The sequence below is a fragment of the Adiantum capillus-veneris genome, chromosome 14 (assembly GCF_014529385.1).
Source record: "Adiantum capillus-veneris isolate H3 chromosome 14, ASM1452938v2, whole genome shotgun sequence".
Classification (NCBI taxonomy): domain Eukaryota; kingdom Viridiplantae; phylum Streptophyta; class Polypodiopsida; order Polypodiales; family Pteridaceae; genus Adiantum; species Adiantum capillus-veneris.
In genome coordinates this window covers 139,078,156-139,098,556 of record NC_140944.1, presented here as the reverse complement: position 1 = coordinate 139,098,556, position 20,401 = coordinate 139,078,156, and the positions used below count along the sequence as shown (strand labels likewise).

General features: G+C 44.5%; 1 protein-coding gene across 1 annotated transcript in view; it reads right to left on the bottom strand.

The window, feature by feature from the left end:
* Positions 1 to 200: 200 nt before the first annotated feature.
* Positions 201 to 20,401, bottom strand: part of LOC147443229 (uncharacterized) — a 57,602-nt gene continuing 37,401 nt past the window's right edge. The window contains exons 5-10 of the mRNA XM_086529138.1: positions 2,087 to 2,215; positions 1,818 to 1,994; positions 1,599 to 1,739; positions 1,308 to 1,499; positions 1,158 to 1,229; positions 201 to 400 (exon numbers count right to left, since the gene is read on the bottom strand). Of these exons, the coding sequence (XP_086385264.1) occupies positions 245 to 400; positions 1,158 to 1,229; positions 1,308 to 1,499; positions 1,599 to 1,739; positions 1,818 to 1,994; positions 2,087 to 2,215 (867 nt within the window). The 3' untranslated portion in view covers positions 201 to 244. The remainder of the gene's footprint in view (positions 401 to 1,157; positions 1,230 to 1,307; positions 1,500 to 1,598; positions 1,740 to 1,817; positions 1,995 to 2,086; positions 2,216 to 20,401) is intronic.

Below are 20,401 nucleotides of genomic sequence, written 5' to 3'. Positions count from 1 at the left end.
CGAGAGAACTCACCAGCATGCCAAAGACTAAATGAGTTGAAGAGAAAGGTGAGTATGCAGGATTCTTATATAAGTGAAAAGAAGACTTTTGAATCAGCCTTTCATTCCAAGTTCTCTCCGAGGTTATAGTAATCCATTCTATTTTTTATCTGATTCATAGGAGTCATTGCCCCAACACAAGAAAATTTGTAAAGCTGGACTTCAAGAAAAGGACCCTTTTCCTATCAAATAGTGCACAATGAAACTATACAGAAATTTTGGTTCCATCACTTTGCAATCCACTCAAATTGTTACAATGTCCAATATGTCTCACTCCAAACCTCCGTAATGATTGAGGATCAACTCCTGCCTTATGTGCAGCCATGATCCCCAAAGCCTCCCAATAGTTTGCAGCTCGAACCTGTAAGGAAAAACACTCTCTCTCTCTCTCTCTCTCTCTCAAGGTTGCAATGCCTTGGCAAGCATGTAGCCATATCATTCATGGGGAAGTCCACCAATTATCTTACCCACATGACGCTCTCAACGATTACACAACACAATAAAAAGAGCTTGCCAAATAACAGAGGGGACAAGGGAGCACCACACACAGAGATAAGCCAGTCACTTTATGTACCAACATTACATGCAGCTAGGAAAGGTTTTGCGCATGGCGGGTTTTCAATGGCGGCAAGAGCCAACAAATCCACAGTGAGCCATTTAATATGCACGACTTGCAGATGCCATGTATTGAGAATAGAGGACTAGTGGAGGTAGCTACCCCATTACACTACTAATGGAGTACAAGATACAAACATCTCCTAATGGCTTCCAAAAGAATAAACTCAGTACATACATAGTGCAAGGAAACCTTAAGGAGAAGAAATCACTGAGGGAAAGATAAAGAAAAAGAAGATTGCAAATGTAACATGACACACATATAGAATACACACTCCACCGCTTCTTTATATAGACATGCAAAGTCTTTGAAATGTAACATGACACACATATTGAATACACACTCCACATGCAAAGTCTTTGCCTTTCCACTTTCACAAGGCTTTTCACTTCCTAGACTCACCCTTCATTTATGCATTTAGAGGTTTTGAGAGAATTTTTATTTTTCCAAAATTGTGGAGACATAATGCCTTACAACTGAGTTGAACATCAGAAAATCATACCGCACTAATTTGAAGCTTTTCAGGCGTATCGTCCAAAACTGTCTCATTTTCCTCCACAGCAATGACCAAAGGCTGTATAATTTTCAGAATATAATGTCAAGTTGGTCACTAGAAAAGTACCTGTGTTTTTAATTAATTCACTCCACCCACCGTATGCTTCCTCTGACTGAAAGCAACCGTGCCAACACCTCCACATGCACTAATAGGAACCACAACACTATCAACATCATGGGCCCAAAGGGAACTGGGATGCGAGTACTGGACCGAGTCCTCCTTTCTGATTATGTATTGAGGAGCCCTGCTTAGACCAGCAAGTACAGAGGGCAGGAATGTGTACCCAATCTGTAGGTATCACAAGGCAAAACCAAGCTAAATCAGCAAAATCGCCACATGAGGGCCAAAAAAGTAATTACTGGTATTAGCAATGCCTTATCCAAATACCTCCTCAGCGGCTGAGCGGGGAGAGACGGTAGGATCTAGAGGGAGTGGAGAAAGAGCAGGCGCATGTGCACATGGAATTCGAAATGATTCAACAACCATATGACTTATAACTGCCTCAACACCTGCTAAGGCATCAACTCCCTGCTTTACATGTTAACATGAGTAAGTTTACAAATGCTCTGAAAATTGAAAATCAAGAGAATGCAAGGATTCTCTTACCTGGCCTTGACGATAATCATTAATGTCTTCTATGCTATCATCTGGAAAACGGGCAACCACTGCTATTGCATTAACATCTGTCTCATTCAGCATGGAGTCCACAGCTCTCTTCAATGAATCCGGATGAAGCAAACGGCCCGTTGACTGTCCCGTTGCCCCATCTATCCATTTTTCAACCTGCAAGTTCATGTATAAAGCAAATCATTAAACATTCATCCACTGTAGTGCCACCCATGATGAAATAAGCTTTGCACATCAATAAAACACACCCCTAGCGGCTCATCGGTGACAATATGGTCCACTATCGATAAGCCGAGTGATGCACGAGCTGCATCAATTACTTGCAGATGCCGAAGTTGCAAATCTCTTTCCATGCCCGAGTCTAGAACTAGTCCAATCTGATATTAGAAAAAAATGTTAATATGTTAAATGCATCAACATAAGAGAAACAGAAGCCTCTTCCGAGATCACAAAAACACCCTATTACAGCTTAGTGTGCTTCCAACAGAAACAACCAGTTTTCCACCCTCTTTCCTTCCCACCTGCTCACTATGTCTGCGGGCACGTGTGCGCGTGTGAATTGATGCAAGATGTCACGTGACACATCCCAACCCTATGTGTCCGTGGACAAGCTACACCATAGCAGGGTTCCCGTCAGTCAAGTCAAGTTTAGATTAGCAGTGATCTGGCACTTTTGTGAGTCTATTCGTAGACCGCGCATGCCCAGTCACTTAGCATAGATGCATATCCTCCGGTTGCACACAGCATGATCATCGGAATTCCCATCAGAATCCATTAGCATCAATTAAGGGAATTTTCCAATGCATTTAGCCTATTTTCCTATTTATTGGTTATTTTCACTTATTATTTTTAAGTGACTTTCCAACAAAAGTAGGTAGGGCAATTTTGCTAAGTTAATATATAAGCAAACCCAAGTTAGAACTTTCTGACAGAAGAGGCAGCAGGAGCTTCCCGCTCAACAAGCAACTTCTCAGCAGTACCCCCAGCACACCCAGTGTTTTGGAGTTCATCCTCGCCGGGCCAGATCCCCACCATTGGCGTTTCCCTCATTTGCAGATATCGCCGTCATCACCTAGATCCCCTAGCATTGCAGTTCCTCCCTGTGCTAGCAGTAGAAAGCCTAGCGTTTTTGCTTGCAAAAACGCCACAGCCCAGCGTTTTCTTCACAAAAACGCCAGCCACTTTGCAGATTCCAGCGTTTTTGCTTTGCAGAGTCGGATCAGCCTCGCATGCACCAGATCCATCAGCGTTTTGTGTTTGCAGATACAAATCAGCCTATCGTTTTGGTGAAAGCCAGATTCAGCCAGCATTTTGTGTTTTCAGCCCTAAGCCACTTCAGACCACAGGTTTTCAGCCATGACACAGTAGCAGGATCCCCGGCCTAGCCCCCATTTTCAGCCCTTAAAGACAGCCATAAACAGAGAATTCCAACCCCGAAACAGTCCAAGAAATTCAGCATTAAGTAGATCCCAGATTTCAGCCCAAGTCGCCGTCGTCATCGGCATAGTCCCATTGCATCAGTCCATTGCATACGCATTGTACACCTTTGTGCAATCAAAGTAGACCACTCTCGCCGACAAGAGTGGGGCCTTCGGAGGAGGGTTTTACAAACTCTCAGGTGTCGAATCTCTTCTCTCTCCTTCTCTCAGTCTCATTCACTTGCACACACAATCCCCTCACTTTGTTCGTGATCATAGCACTCTCCATAAGATGGAAAGCTCTCTTTCCCTAAGAACTAAAAGGAACCTTGAGCAATAAAGATCACTAATCTTGAGAAAATACAACATTCATTCCGCTGCACCTTACATTGGTATCAGCTTTGGAAGTGTTCTGCATTACTCAAGGAAAGAACCACAAGAATTTTTTTTTGCTTGTTGCGATCGCATGACATCAAGTTTACTTGGGCGTGGCGATTCCTAATCGTGTTTTGTTGAAGAGTGACAGGAATCCCAAGAAAGAAGGGCTTGTCCAGCCTCCCCTTGTGTCTCTTTTCACTCATTGAGAGCGGACCGTGCACTTAGCGGCCGGCCAATCAACGTGAGGTGGGAAAAAGCAACCTTGGTGTGAGCGCAAGGCCGCCAAGGGGTGCGCCCGCAGAAAAGAGTAGAACTCGGGTGAAGAGAAGATCCTTCTCAACGAGATTTGCAAGCGAAAGAAAACCTCAAGAACCCAAGACCCTCAAGACTCAAGAACCTCAAGAACCCAAGATTCTCACGAATCAAGGACCTCAAGAACCTCAAGACCCTCAAGAACCCAAGTTCCTCGCGAGCTTAAGAACCCAAGATTATAGTGCATGGTCGTCACCCGAAGCGGAATGGATACTTCGCATACAGGTGATGAGCATGAGAGAGGTGACGGAGACTCCTCCCGACCCGGAGATGATTTCTTCAACTCTCCACCTTCGCCATCTACGCCAGACCCTATGGAGGCAATGATGAAGCAGATGATGGCCATGATGGATAAACAGGAAGACAAGCGCCTTGCTTTAGAACGCGAGCGCGACGAAAGAAACGCAAGACTGGCCGCACAACAAGAAGAAAATCGACTTGCTCTCGAGCACGAGCGCGGTGAACGAAAAGAACGCAAAGCAGAAAGGGACGCCGTGCGTGAAGCTCAAAGGGAGCTTCGCAATCAAGAATTTATTGCCAAAGTCCTAGCCTCGAAGACCGAACCACCCAAGATCGTGGGAGTTCGTCAAGCGACGCAAGCCACGATGCGGATTCCAACCATCCAGTTACAGAAAAGTTGATTTTCAGTAAGTATGATGGTAAGATGGATGCTACTCTTATTCATTCTTGGTTGCATCAATTTAATGCTTATTTTGCGACAACTAAGAAGACAAGCAATAGCAAAGTTTTGACGGCAGCTATGTACCTTGCCGGTGATGCCATTAATTGGTACCACGCATGGCAAGAGGCACAGCTAGCCGGGCACCTAGAGACAGCCGACGATTTCACGCCCCTCTCTTTTAGTTGGGCTAATTTCCAAGACAAGCTCAAGGCGCGGTTTATGCCACCTCAGTACCTTGCACGATTGAAGGACGATTGGCGCGCTCTCAAGCAAAATGGTATGCCGGTTATGTCTTTTTCTAATCGTGTTTTGCAGCTAGGTACCCAACTACGCATGTCGGATGAAGAGCGAAAAGAGGCTTTTCTCTTTGGATTGGACGAGTATATCAAGTACGATGTCGAGGTATTCGATCCAATCGATCTCAACAAGGCGGTAGCGATTGCTCTCGCACAGGAGATGAAGCACAACAAGGGAAAGCCTAGGGAGAACAAGACTTCCACAAGTACCTCGCAGACTCCTCAGAACGGTAAGAATGGTAAGAATAGTAAGAATGATAACTCTTCTAACCAATCTACCAACAGTATCTCATCAAAGAATTCTTCCAATGAATCTAAGGGTAAGGCTAACACAACTGCTAAACCTAAGCTTACTCCATATGAAAAGGTAGCACAAGGAATTGTAGGAGGTTACATCACGTCGGAAGAACAAAGCACTTATTCTAAAGAAGGTCGTTGTTTTCATTGTCACATAAAAAGAACATGTCCTAAGCTTGAATCGAATGAATCTAAAGAACCCACAGCACCCACTACATCTGTCAATGCAATGAATGATAACACCATTGTGCCCACAGTTTCTCAGGACCCTCCCATTGATGATTCTCTCATTAAATGTTACGATCGTACGTCGGGGCACCGTTTTGTCATAGTGTTTGACCCAGGTAGTATGCATGATGTGATCAGTTCCTCTCTTGTTGAGAGAGCCCGCCTCGAAGTTAGTCTGAGATCTCCTATCGAGGTCTCTGGCTTTCGTCCTGGTATGGACGCTCTCATCACCGAGGAATGCCTTGATGTGTTATTTGCAATTAAACAGATTGTCTTCACTAGAAGATCTGTTGTTTCTCCTCTCTCAGGATGTGATATGATTTTGGGCATTCGATGGTTTCGTGATAATGACGCTCTCATGGATTTTCTGACTAACACTATAACTCTCAATGCCAAAAGTGATTCTCCTATTGTCATTCATGGAGAGGACATTGCTCATTCTCCATCTTTCATTGCTAATATGCAGGACAAGATTGAAAGGATTCGGGATAAGGAGATTATCTTAGTCTCTTTTTCTCCACAGCATGACACACAGGATTTGCATGATTATGAGAAGCATGATGATTTGATGGATAATGATTTGCATGATGATTTGGATGGAAAAGACAAACATGATGAATTGCATGAAGATGACGTGATTGTTCACAAGGATGATGTGTTAGTGGATGCTTTGCCTAGCGAAGCTAACCTCGTTGTAGATTCGATCAATCACGAAGATCCGATCTTGGCTTTCGAGTCGAGGTCCAAAGAACCCCCACAGGACGATTCGATCATTCAGAACGAAGCGATCTTGGCTCTCGAGCCTTGGTCCAAAGAACCATCACAAGAAGTATTATGTGTTCGCATGATTGGTACGCACGCATTGTTCGAGTGTTTCATTCGTGAAGGTTTCCTGTATTTTAGTCAGCATCGTTATGTGATCCCTTTTACTAGGCATGACATATTGTATGTTGAGCACGATTCTCTCATGGATGAGCACGAATGTATGCAAATTTTTTGTGAAAAGTTGAAAAGTTTGTATGTAAGGAAGTCGCATTCCATGTCTCTTCCTTGGCATGACACAGTTTCCGAAAGAACACATGATAGTATGAGCACCAAGCATGGGCATTTCCATTGTGATTTGCCACAGTTGATTGATTTTGATCAAACAGAAATGATTCGATCGTATTGTTTGCATATGTTTGATGAACGGGTTGTCACTCCGTCTCTATGTTCATCTACATTGCATACACAGTCTTTAGAGAAGAAAAGATTTTTTTCCTTCACTTTACATGGAATGGGTATGTTCATGGTTTTGTGTTGGAGATGGTTTCAGGAATTTTCAGCCATGGAGATTCTTGAAGACGAAAGAAGCAGGTCTCTAGACGAAGTTGAAGGCATCAAAGGAGCCACAGAAGACTTTGAGTCGCTTTCGGCGCGGCCCAAAGAAGCAAGCGTTCCAGACCTTTATGAAGTTCAAGTACCGCTCGACCCACACAGCAGAGTGGGCCGGCGAAGAGTCCCTTCCAGGGTTCCGGATGCTGTTGGCGATCTCTCTCGACGCCATACAGTTCGGTATCAATACCTCACTTTGAAAAGGAGGGGAAGTCACGTGACACATCCCAACCCTATGTGTCCGTGGACAAGCTACACCATAGCAGGGTTCCCGTCAGTCAAGTCAAGTTTAGATTAGCAGTGATCCAGCACTTTTGTGAGTCTATTCGTAGACCGTGCATGCCCAGTCACTTAGCATAGATGCATATCCTCCGGTTGCACACAGCATGATCATCGGAATTCCCATCAGAATCCATTAGCATCAGTTACGGGAACTTTCCAGTGCATTTAGCCTATTTTCCTATTTATTGGTTATTTTCACTTATTATTTTTAAGTGCCTTTCCAACAAAAGTAGGTAGGGCAATTTTGCTAAGTTAATATATAAGCAAGCCCAAGTTAGCACTTTCTGGCAGAAGAGGAAGCAGGAGCTTCCCGCTCAACAGGCAACTTCTCAGCAGTATCCCCCAGCACACCCAACGTTTTGGAGTTCATCCTCGCCGGGCCAGATCCCCACCATTGGCGTCTCCCTCATTTGCAGATATCGCCGTCATCACCTAGATCCCCCAGCATTGCAGTTCCTCCCCGTGCTAGCAGTAGAAAGCCCAGCGTTTTTGCTTGCAAAAACGCCACACAACCAGCCCAGCGTTTTCTTCACAAAAACGCCAGCCTCTTTGCAGATTCCAACGTTTTTGCTTTGCAGAGTCGGATCAGCCTCACATGCACCAGATCCATCAACGTTTTGTGTTTGCAGATACAAATCAGCCTAGCGTTTTTTGTGAAAGCCAGATTCAGCCAGTGTTTTGTGTTTTCAGCCCTAAGCCACTTCAGACCACAGGTTTTCAACCATGACACAGTAGCAGGATCCCCGGCCTAGCCCTTAAAGACAGCCATAAACAGAGAATTCCAGCCCCGAAACAGTCCAAGAAATTCAGCATAAAGTAGATCCCAGATTTCAGCCCAAGTCGCTGTCGTCATCGGCATAGTCCCATTGCATACGCATTGTACACCTTTGTGCAATCAAAGTAGACCACTCTCGCCGACGAGAGTGGGGCCTTCGGAGGAGGGTTTTACAAACTCTCGGGTGTCGTATCTCTTCTCTCTCCTTCTCTCAGTCTCATTCACTTGCACGCACAATCCCCTCACTTTGTTCGTGATCATAGCACTCTCCATAAGACGGAAAGCTCTCTCTTTCCCTAAAAACTAAAAGGAACCTTGAGCAATAAAGATCACTAATCTTGAGAAAATACAACATTCATTCCGCTACGTATCTGCTTCCAAACGTACAGGCTTTTCAAGTTCTACCACTTCATCTTTCACTTCCAATCAAGTAGTGTACAACCAAGATTTGGACACTAGGATCGTTGCACCAGTCTGAAATCTAAGCGTAGGCATGTCGAACAACAATTTCACTGACCAAAAAAAGCAGATGCTCACATTGTATTTAATGCTACGCATGAGGGATTTGCTGAAATTCATCATGCCTGGGAAAAAGCTGATAAGGGTTTTCCGGAGCTTGTTCTCTTCTTTTAGATCTCCTCATGTACATACCTCTTAAATGCTTTAGTTTTAATATTCAAAGGTTACAGGGTGAGCACCACACAACACAAGAAGATCATGAACTAGGTTTATGAGCTTTTGGAGAAAGGTTTGATCCAACCTAGTTCTTCCCCTTTCTGTTCCCCAATTCTTCTTGTGCAAAAGAAGGATGGATCGTGGATAATGTGCATTAATTACAAGACACTTAACAAGATTACAATTAAAATCGATTTCCTATTCCAAGATTAACAATATTTTTGACAGGTTAATAGGATCTTCTTGTTTTAGCAGGATTGATTTGAAGAGTGGCAATGCTATCATCAGATAAGGATAGCACCTGCAGATGTACACAAAACCACTTTTGGAACGACTTTTGGATTATATGAGTTTTCAATGATGCCATTTGACCTTACTAATGCTCCGGCTACCTTCAACCGAATGATGGACCGCATACTCCGACCACACACGAAGTTCGTGGGAACCTTTTTCGATCATATAATTGCTTTCTCTAAATCAAAAAGTGAGCATAGAGAATACTTGGCTCAGGTGTTTTCAGCCTTGAAGGACCATTGGCTGGTAATTAATGCTAAGAAAGGTGAGTTCTTCATGCAAGAGATTCATTTTCTTGGTCACATAATCCCTTTTGAAGATGTTTGCATGGATCCAACAAAGGTGGCAGCCATCCACGACTTGCCACCTCTTCAACATGTGCATGACGTGTGTAGTTTCTTGGGTTTGTGCTCCTACTATCGACGCTTTATTAAGTCATTTGCTGAAATTGCAACTCTGTTACATGCTCTTACGCGCAGAGGAGTTCCTTTCACGTGGGGACAGAAGGAGGTTACTTGTATTAAACACCTCAAGGAGAAGCTTACGATTGGACCTATTTTGGAATTACCGGATCTCCAGCATGGAGTTATATGAACCTTTTCAGATTTCTAAAAAGATCACTAACGTCTCTTTCCGTTTGCAACTGCCTTCTCTTTGGAGAATCCACAACGCTTTCCATGTAAGCCTCTTTTGCCCTGTTCAAGGGAAGGTACCAGAGGAAATGATTGATAATCAACAACCAGTAAGTTGAACAAAAGGAAGAAATCGTTCAGCCAGAAAAAGTCATTGCACATAAGGGAGTAAAAGGTAAGATCCACAGAAGGTACTTGGTCAAGTTCGAGAATTATCCTTCTTTGGATGCCAAGTGGTTGGAGAAGGATGATTTGGAAGATTATCCTCATTAATGGATCTTTACCTTGAAGCTTTTGGATTGACGGCTACCATTCCAAGAGTCCGGGCAGATTTAGCTGTTGACCATGATTCAGACCTTGTTGCATAGAGGGGAGTCACTCCACTCCCTTGTCTACAGGTTAACCGATTGTGATGAAAGTAGTCATGGATATGTATTTTCTTTTATGGTACATTTCAAATACTAAGCTAATACTGACAGTATTCTCCCTACAGACTACTTTGTGATTCAAAATCTTTCAATGTTTTGTCATGATAGACATGTTTACCGGAATGAGTTTGGTGAGATGAATGACTGCAACATTCTCTCTAAGTGCTCGTTCATTGGTTCACCCGCATACATTGGATGTGAAATGTCAAAACAAGGGTCCAATGATTAGTCTTGAACCTTTGATCAATGTCTAATGTGAAATGTTGGACTATGAGGTGAAATTCAATGTGAAGAGTTGGATCATAATGCAAAGTCCAAAGTGAAATGTTGGATCGACGTGCCATTTTTTATGGTTCTATGTTACTAAATGTTTTATGGGATGTGTAGGTCATCTTGCATAAATGGCTGATTTGCATATGTGATTGTGACGATTGCTAAACTTTAATGTCATCTACATGTGTAATGGGCGACACTTACTCTTCTTTTAAAGGGAGGGAATGTCACCAATTTGGCCATTGATCATCTGCAATTGTCGTATGCGCATAACATGTCGACTGAATTTTTGCAGGGATAGCTTGAGCAACATGTTGCAGGAGCTTGAGGAGCATCAATATATACATGCATATGTCCACAACCTAACATACACGCATGTATGTGTAGTGGTGAGCGCATATAAGTAAGAACTTGTACGTTAAGTACAAGTACTCCTATTTATCATACGGTATGGGAAGAATGATAATTACAAGTTTGAAATGCAACCTTGGGCCAATGTATGGCACATGCAAAGCAAGTGGACACTTGGACAAGGCATGCATGGTAGGTGGCACCTACAAATGTCCATTTTCAGCTAAGGCGACCACACACACATACTTGCAATCAAGTGACTGCCTAGCAGTGCCCACTTGTCCAAAACAGCCCATTACAAGCTGGAATTGGAGCTGATCTCTGTAGATAGCTGATTCCAGTGTTAGAATTTACAGCTACTGGAAGTCGTCAGTTCAGTCAGTGAAATTGGAATGGAATATGGAAACTGAATTGGAATAGTTAACTGAACTGAAATACTCTATTGGGACTAGAAACAGACTGAATGACTGGAAAAGTGTTTCAGGTTCAGATTCAGAGTCTATGAAGAACGAGTACAAGGTATAACAGACTGAAGCACAATTGACTACTGTAGTAATGATTACAAAGTAGAATTACAAGTGAAGAGATTGTAACTCAAGAACAGCTTCGAAAACTAAAACCAAGAGACTAGAAGTACAAGCAGCCCAGAGTACAATCAGCCCGATTACAATGTAATGGGTCCTATTTATAGCCTCTTGAGGTTACCGTGGTAACCGCCGTGGTTATTACTGACCGATCCACTATTCGGCTTCCATGAGACAGTTCCCGCCTGTTAAGACTGTCTCCGCCGTCTACAAACTTCCCTCCTTTCTTGAATTTTGATAAGACTCCAAAATTTCTGAAAAAAAATCCATCGTCTGATTCTTCTGAGGTGTTGAGGAACCTCTTTGCCTGCTTGTAATTGCTCGTACAGGAACTGGTTCTGGGGCCTTCACCTCAGTAGCCGCAGTAACAGGTGTTTCTGGACACTGAGCCGCGAAATGCCCATACTTACCACAAGTATAGCAATCACACTTCGACTCTGGAAATTACCACGACCCCGGCCCCGGCCAGTACCCCCTTGGTATCTGCCGCACCCCGTACCAGTACCTCTGATACCTGATTTCTCTTCTTGGGATACACTAGTAGTCTCCACTCTTACTGGTTCAGCATTGGTAAATGCAACCACAGACATATCTTTCCCCTTCTTGAAATGATGAATGCGAATGCCACAGTTGTTCCATAGATGGCCGTAAGCTTTGCAGTAAGTACACTGTGGACATTCATTGGAAACATGATCTTTGGATTTACACTTTTAACACCAGGTTTCCACTCTTCTTATTGGTTGTCTAGTCTGGCTGATTTCAACAATCTGTTGGGCCATCTCATCAATCTTTCTAGACCAAGACCCCTTCTTAGCCTTGTCTTTGCTCTTCTCATCCGAGCTACTTTCAGAACTACTAGAGGTCTTACCGAATCAAAATTCTTAGTAGAAGTACTGCTACCATTGGACCTCCTCTCCTTATGACTCCTTTCTTTCTTAGCCTGCTGTTCCAGCTTCAGGGCTCGCTGCACCAGATCATTAAATTTCTTTGTTGGTGCAGGTACCTCTTGTTCCCTAAGCTTCTTACTGTCTGCAGAAACCATTTAAAAACCATGCCCACAACCATTTTTCTGATGGTGGTTCCTGCAACTGCCTAGTCAGCTCCTTGATTTTCTCAACATAACTTCTGGCTGATAATTTCTTTTGCTTTATCGTATCCAGTTCATAGAGGATATCCTCATTTCTTCTGTTATCTGAATATTCCAGTCGGAAAGCTTTGAGTAGTTTGTTATATGATCTGAGTTTGCAAGCTGGGTAATGGTGGTACCATTTCCTTGCTGCCTCCTTTAATGTTTGAGGAAAGTATTCCCCCCAGTCATCTTCATCAATATTTTTCAACTCAGCATATGGTTACTGGTCATCTTTCTTCCCACCTTTGAACACTGGAAAAGAAATTTTCAATGAAGAGGTAATCATGTCGATCAGCATCGTTTCTGCCTCTTCTCACCTTAGGAACCTGACTCCTTCTTGAAGATTTCTTGTAATGGTCTGTGTCTGCATCCCAATCAATTTCTTCTTCACTCTCAGTTTCTGTCTCCTCCCTTGCTTTTCTATTGGAACTGTGGCGACTACCTTTACTGCCTTTGGCTCCTTCATCCCCATGTGTGGTCCGAGAACTCTTGGCCTTGCGTTCTTCCCTCTCAGCCCTTCTTCTTCTTCTGGACTGACTGGAGTGCTAAGAGTCCTTAGCCTCATCAGCCTGACTGTGCTCCTCCGGAGCCTCAGTCTCAGTCCCCGGTTCAGTCTTAGGATCAGAATCTCTTTCTGACTCCTCAAGGATAGGGTCAACGTGGTAGGATGGTTTACGACCATGGCTGGTTTTGGGTGCCATATCTTCAGCTGAAAATTCAAACTGGGAGAAGCGTTCTGGTCAATGAGCAAACAGCTCTAGCCATCGTGATCGCCAAAATGGAATTGGAGCTAATCTCTTTAGATAGTTAATTCCAGTGTTACAATTTTCAGCTACTGGAAGTCGTCAGTTCAGTCAGTGAAATAGGAATGGAATATGGAAACTGAACTGGAATAGTTAACTGAACTGAAATACTCTACTGGGACTAGAAACAGACTGAATGACTGGAAAAGTGTTTCAGGTTCAAATTCAGAGTTTATGGAGAACGAGTACAAGGTATAACAGACTGAACCCCAATTGACTACTGTAGTAATGATTACAGAGTAGAATTACAAGTGAAGAGATTGTAACTCAAGAACAGCTTCGGAGACTAAAACCAAGAGACTAGGAGTAAGAAGTCAAAAGTATAAGCAGCCCAAAGTACGATCAGCCCGATTACAATATAATGGGTCCTATTTATAGCCTCTTGAGGTTACCGTGGTAACCGCCGTGGTAATTACTGATTGATCCACTGTTCGGCTTCCAAGAGACAGTTCCCGCGTGTTGAGACTATCTTCGCCGTCTACACAAGCTCAGCTAGAAATAGAAGATTTGCACAAATGGCACATCTGCCCTTTTGATAGAGTCCAAAGTGGAGAGACAATTGCAAGCTATTCTCTCAAGGATGGATACTTGATGCAAAAATCCAAGTTGTGTGCAACGAGGGCTTTACTTCTAGAGACAATTTTCTCGTTTTGGAACCCTCTTGCATAAATGGATTGTACAAGCGTTTTGACAGATGTTATTACACTACGGTGGGCATCTGGCATGACCTACATATAGTTTTAGGTTAGGAATCCACCGAGCCATTCCCCGTGTCAATTGGATTCCTGGGTGAACAGATGTGCGACAGCTTCACCCAAAAACTTCACCGAAGTGAAGTCTATTTAATAAATCATTTTATGATTTATTTTTTGAACTTTGTATTCCAGTTTTGCTCTACCTAGACCATAAGTAATTCATAAGCCCTAAACCTTGCCTTTAAAGGGAGCTTGTGCAATTCAGCCCTAGTGTTTCCAGATTTAGCAGATCAGCCCTAGAGCTTTCAGATTTCAGCCCTTCCCTTGCTCGGATCTGCATTTGCTATCCTTCCCATTGCGTTTGGTACTTCAGCAGCCCATCGAGCTTCTCCTCAGCCATTCCCTCGCCGCATGAAGTACTCCCATTTTTGCCCATTGTCGGCATCATCGAGATCTATGTTTTCAGCCCTTCATTCCTCACATCAGGAGCGCAATTCAGCCCTTCATTCCTTTCCCAGATCCACCCCTTGGTGGCCATCTGCAGTTCCACGTCAAAGAGGATCCAAAGGTGCATCAAATCAGCCTCAGAGATGCCCTGTCTTGAGGAGTTGCCACGGCGACATTCACCATTCGAGTCTGCACTTGAGGTATTGCATGCGTGTACATTCCATTTACACAATCATAAGCAAATACCACATCGGCAACCGTGTGAGAGGCCCTAGAGAGTGTTGGTTGGGCACCCATCGCATCTCTCTCTCTCTCTCTCTCTCTCTCTCTCTCTCTCTCTCTCTCTCTCTCTCTCTCTCTCTCTCTCTCTCTCTTAAGAAGAGGAAAATGGTATAACCTTTCTATCACCCAAGTGTAGTAGATTGGTTATGCCATTTCCCTCTTGAATAATAGGTAATGAGTTCAACTCTCCTCGTCGGATAGATTTTTAAGGTCTTTTGGGATAGTTTTCTACGACGTTAAAATTCTCGTCTTCTCGGGTGTGTGTGTGTGTGCGCGCGCGCGCTAATAAGAAGAGGAAAATGGTATAACCTTTCTATCACCCAAGTGTGGTAAATTGGTTATGCCATTTCCCTCTTAAATAACAGGTCTTGAGTTCAACTCTCCTCATCGGATAGATCTTTAAGGTCTCTTGGATAGTTTCCTACGACGTTAAAATTCTCTTCTTCTCGGGTGTGTGTGGGTGCACTAATAAGAAGAGGAAAATGGTATAACCTTTCTATCACCCAAGTGTGGTAGATTGGTTATGCCATTTCCCTCTTGAATGAGTTCAACTCTCCTCGTCGGATAGATCTTTAAGATCTCTTGGGATAGTTTCCTACGACATTAAAATTATCTTCTTCTTCTTCTTCTTCTCTCTCCACATATCTACCGCTCTCTCTCATTTCCTCTCTTTAGGGAAAAGTAAAACGAACCATCAATCAAGCTAAAAGCAATCACTAATGCAAGGAAAGAAGTAAAAGATTTGTGGAAGTGTAATACTTAGATCTTCACCATTTCAATTCCGTTGCACCTGACATTGGCATCAGAGCTCTGGAGATTTTTCACTAATCCGCTAATCTTTGGAAAAAAAAATTCTCTAATATTTGAGTGTGTGTTGTAGCGTTTTGCACTAATCCGCTAATCTTTGAATTATTTTTTCCTCTAGTGTTTGAGTGTGTGTTGTAGCGTTTCGCCAAGGACGCTTCTCTCACTCATGGAACTGCACGACCTACCATTGCGCGTAGGGCCGTGTGCCTTAAGCGTAGAAAATGCAAACACTGTATACCGGGGGTTATAGTTGTGGTGCACCTAAGGGAGGGTGGTTAAATTCGTGTACACGCTCAATCACCTCGACGTAAAGAAATCCTAGCATGGATATTTGCAGTCATAGATCCTTCGAAATGATAGATCGCATCATTGAAGACATGCACTTGAACACAAAGATGTTGATTGCTAGTATCAGGATTTGTTAGCGGCCTATGATGACAAAGGAAGAGACCATCCATATCAACCTATTAGCTTTGGAGTCTTGGCATTGTTTGAACAATCCTCTCTCCCATCTGCTTGGAGAATTCCATCATTCTAGAAGAAACATTGCATCGTCATTGATCTGTACACATCTTTGGCAGCACATCTTCTTAGCAATCAGTAACCATCAATCTGGAGCCAAAGGATTCCAATCCGAGACAACCACCGCGGGAGTTCAATGGCATCGTGAGCCTACATTCACAGTCACATCCATTGCAAAGACAAAAATTCATCTAGAGCTTCCATCATACAGAAATCTAATCGAAGCCCCAAGAGGAGCCTCTATCTCTATCTTTAAGGAGTTACTTGGCGGTTTCGTGAGACATCATACAAACGACTTGTCATGGTTCGCATTCTAAAGGGCATATCCATCTCCATCTCCCATTCGGCGTTGCTCTCTCCAATCTTCCAACGTAGGGGCAGCACAGGTTGGCCGGTAACCTTCATGGACATCGGTGTTTGCATATCCTGCCATTCACTCGACGAGCATCCATTTGGTTTGCAGTATGGTTCACACCATCTGAGTTGGGGCAGCAAAGGTTATTATTCGCCAGTAACCAACAAGGGCATTGTTGATCCAAGAGGCAATCCATTGTTTGCAAGTAGATGCATAATTACCATCCTTGTGTTTTGGACATTTGCACATCACCCAAGGGAGCGGGAGCCTCTCTCTCAAAAGTCCTTGTGGAGGACATCATCTAGAAGGAACATCATCCGAGACTATCTTATGGCATGCATGGAGTTTGGTACCATTACCTCACCTTAAGCAGGAGGGGATGTCACATACACATGGCTCTATGTGCCACGTGGACATGCTTCATCGACTTCTAGAGCCAATTTTCCAGCTTTGGAACCCTCTTGCATAAATGGATTGTATAAGCGTTTTGACAAATGTTATTACACTATGGTGGACATCTAGCATGACGTGCACGTGCATATAGTTTTAAGTTAGAGGAATCCAACGAGCCATTCCTATGTCAATCGGATTCTCGGGTGCCAGTCTTGTTTATTTATTAAATCAATTTATGATTTATTTTTTAAACTTTGTCTTCTAGATTCATGACTTATTTTTTTAATTTTGTCTTCCAGTTTTGCCCTACCTAGACCTTAAGTAATTCATTAGCCCTATACCTTGCCTATAAAGGAAGCAAAGCTCCTAGCAGTTGAGACAGATTTGGAAGCGCTAGCTCGAGGAGCATCCGTGTTTTTGCAGTAGCAGACCAACCCTACCAATGTGAGAGGAATGAAAGGATAAAAACTGGCTGCAAAAACGCAGATTTGGCATGCAAAATGCAGCAAATCTATCGCGTAAAGCAAGGCTGAAAACGCGGATCTCGCGATGCCGATGATAGGCAGCAATAGGAGCACTCGATGCGGCAACGGAATGACCGAGGAGAGACTTAATGGGCTGCCGAAGTACAAGACCGCAATGGGAAGATGAAAGATCAAATCTGAGTTGTTTCCGGCGAGGAAATGAGGTTTAAGTCTGAAAACGCTGGCTGATCTGCTGAAACTGAAAGTGCCAGGGCTGATATGCAGCTGTAGAGAGAAAACCCAGGGCTGATGCAAAACGCTGGCTGATCTGAGGCAAAAAACGCTGGCTGGCTGCTGCCTTGCAAAAACACAAAGGCTAATCTGGCAATGTTTCCTCCAATGCCAAAACACTAGGCCTTTGGCTCCCTATCGGTGAGGTTTGGGGCTTATAAATCTCTCGAGGTCTCGGTAGAGCAAAAATGGAAGACAAAGTTAAAAAATAAATCATACAAAGATTTATAAAAGAAGCCTGACTTCAGAAAGTTTCTCGAGAAAACTGTCGCACATCTGCCCACCTGGGAATCCGATCAACGCAGGGAATGGCTTGTTGGATTCCTCTAACCTAAAACTACATGCATGTCATGCCAGATGCCCACCGTAGTGTAACAACATCTATCAAAATGCTTGTACAAACCATTTATGCAAGAGGGTTCCAAAGCTAGAAAATTGGCTCTAGAAGTCAATGAAGCATGTCCATGTGGCACATAGAGCCATGTGCACGTGGCATTCCCTCCTACTTAAGGTGAGGTACTGGTACCAAACTCCATGCACGTCATAAGATGGTTTCGGATGAAGTTCCTTCTAGATGATGTCCTCCATGGTGACTTTTGAGAGAGAGGCTCCCCTCGATAATGTGGAAATGTCCAAAACACAAGGATGGTGATGATGCATCTACTCGCAAACAATGAACTGTCTCTTGGACCAATCGTTACCGGCAAACAATAACCCTTGCTGCCCGAACCCGGATGGTGTGAACCAAACTGCAAACCCGATGGATGCTTGTCGAGCGAATGGCAGGATATGCAAACGCCAATGTCTACGAATGTTACCAGTCAGCCTATGCTGCCCCTATGCGGGAAGATTCCCGAGAGCAATGCCAAATGGGAAAGGAATATGGATATGTTCTTTATAATGCCCATGAACCATGGCAAGTCCTCGGTATGATGTCTCATGAAACCGCCAAGTAACTTCTCAAAGATAGAGGCTCCTCTTGGGACTTCGACTAGATTGCCGTACAATGGAAGCTCTACATGAATCCTCGTCTTTGCAATGGACGTGGCTGCGAATGTAGGCTCACGATGCCTGCGAACTCCCGCGGCGGTTGCCTCGGATTGGAACCCTTTGGCTCCGGATTGATGGTTACCGATTGCTAAGAAGATGCAGATGGTGTGGACCCGATGTGCTACCAAGATGTTCTTGGACGTTGAATTTGCTGATGACTCGGGCATGTTTCTGGAGGGCTATGAGACCAATTTGCACAGGTGTGAATAGTCCCTGGAGGTGATTTTTTGTGCGTCACGAGCATTAATCAATTGGCGAAAGATAGTGGCTTTTTGGGTTGGTGATGCTCCCAAGCCCGACCAATCGCATGGAGAGGGCTTTCATTGGATCCCTCCAAGGACGCGAGTTTGTTACTTGGGCTGCCAGGTTGGCCTAGACTTGTTGTCACCAAAGCGGTAGACTACTCCCCTCCCCTAGCCATCAGGAGGAAACTCCTTCATTGGAGCTCCACACGGCTATGCCTTGCTGGCAGGGCTGTTATGGCCTGCCAGGTGCTCTTGGTCACCATGTGGTACATCACTTCTTGTTGGATCTTCTCAAGTTCTTGCATCAACCAGCTGGAGAGGCTGATCAGGAACTTTCAAGTTTCTGTGGATAGGGAGAGACACAAAGTCGGCTCGGCCAAAGACTCTGGGTAGGTCATCACTCACCATGCTCTGAGGGAGGGCTGGAGATCATCGATCCAGCACAGCAAAGGCTCTCCTTGGGAAGCTCATTGTCAGAGGTCTTCTGTCAAGTGAGGAGCCCTCGAAGGAGCTTTTGCTTCACCCAATTGGAGGCCAAGTTCCATTGACGGGTGGCCCTTGGAGCCCCTCCACTTGTTGGATTTTCACAGAGATGCACAAAGTGGGCCTGAGCAGGAGATGGGAGGACCAGTTCGCTTTGAGCTTGCTTTGGTCTTTGGAGCAGCTATGGGTGGGACTTGAGCACCTTAAATCCAAATGCATTGAGGAGCGCTTGAGGCAGTGTAGCGCGGATAGTGTGTCGTGCTCTCTACAGTGGGTGCTCCTCACTGCAATGTACGTGACAATCTCACTCGAAACAGACTAAAAACAAAGGAACAATAGATAACAACTGAGCTCTCAGAGACACAACAGCAGACCAGAACATATGACTCGACTATCACAAAGAACCGATACAAACTATGGCGTGGCAGCACACTCAGCTCCAGCCCAGGACTCACAGGTACAATGGGGGTGTCGAGGCTCAGATGTGCAAGGATGGTGAAGACGTGCTGGAGGTTTCTCCTCAGAGGATGCTGACGACCATGCCCGGAGGTTTGCTTCTCTCTGCAGAGGTCGTGGCCTCAACCGAGAAGATGCCTACTTAGTACTCTTCCCATCTACCTTGAATGGTTTAGCAGACAAGTGGTACAGTCAGTTTGCAAAGAACCACTTTGCGACTGGGACCACTTTACGACAATAGTTCTGTGCAGCATTCAGGCCAGGCGACTACCAGGAAAAGGTTTTGGACGAGTTGGACAACATGGTGCTCCAGCCAGAGGAGACTTTTGCAGAACTCCTGACTAAAACCAAGTCTCTAGTTGCCAAGCTTCCTCAGCAACAGGGGAATTTATGGTTAAGAAGTGGGTGGAGAAGGCTCTGTGGGGCAGGAAGAAATCTCTCCTACAAGAGTTCACCCCCCTCAACATCACCCCCATTGGTGTCTACCTCTTTGACCAGAACAAAGCTCCCCTTTGTTTCTAGCGAACTCCCTTCACAAAGCTTCCTCAATACGGGACACAACAAAAACAATGTTGATTTCAAGCTTGATGAATTACCTGATCATGATATCTATCTGCTGGATGGCCATCTCCCCTCACTACCCCCTCCCTGCCTCCTCGCCCTTACTCATACCCCCCTCGCCGCACCCTACCCACCCCTAGATCCCCTATCTACCCCTCGCCCCCTACCCATCCCTCACCCCTTTATCCACCCCTCGCCCCTACCCACCCCTCGCCCCCTACCCACCCCTAGACCCCCTATCTACCCCTCGCCCGCGCATCCCTCAACCCCCCTACCCACCCCTAGACCCCCTATCTACCCC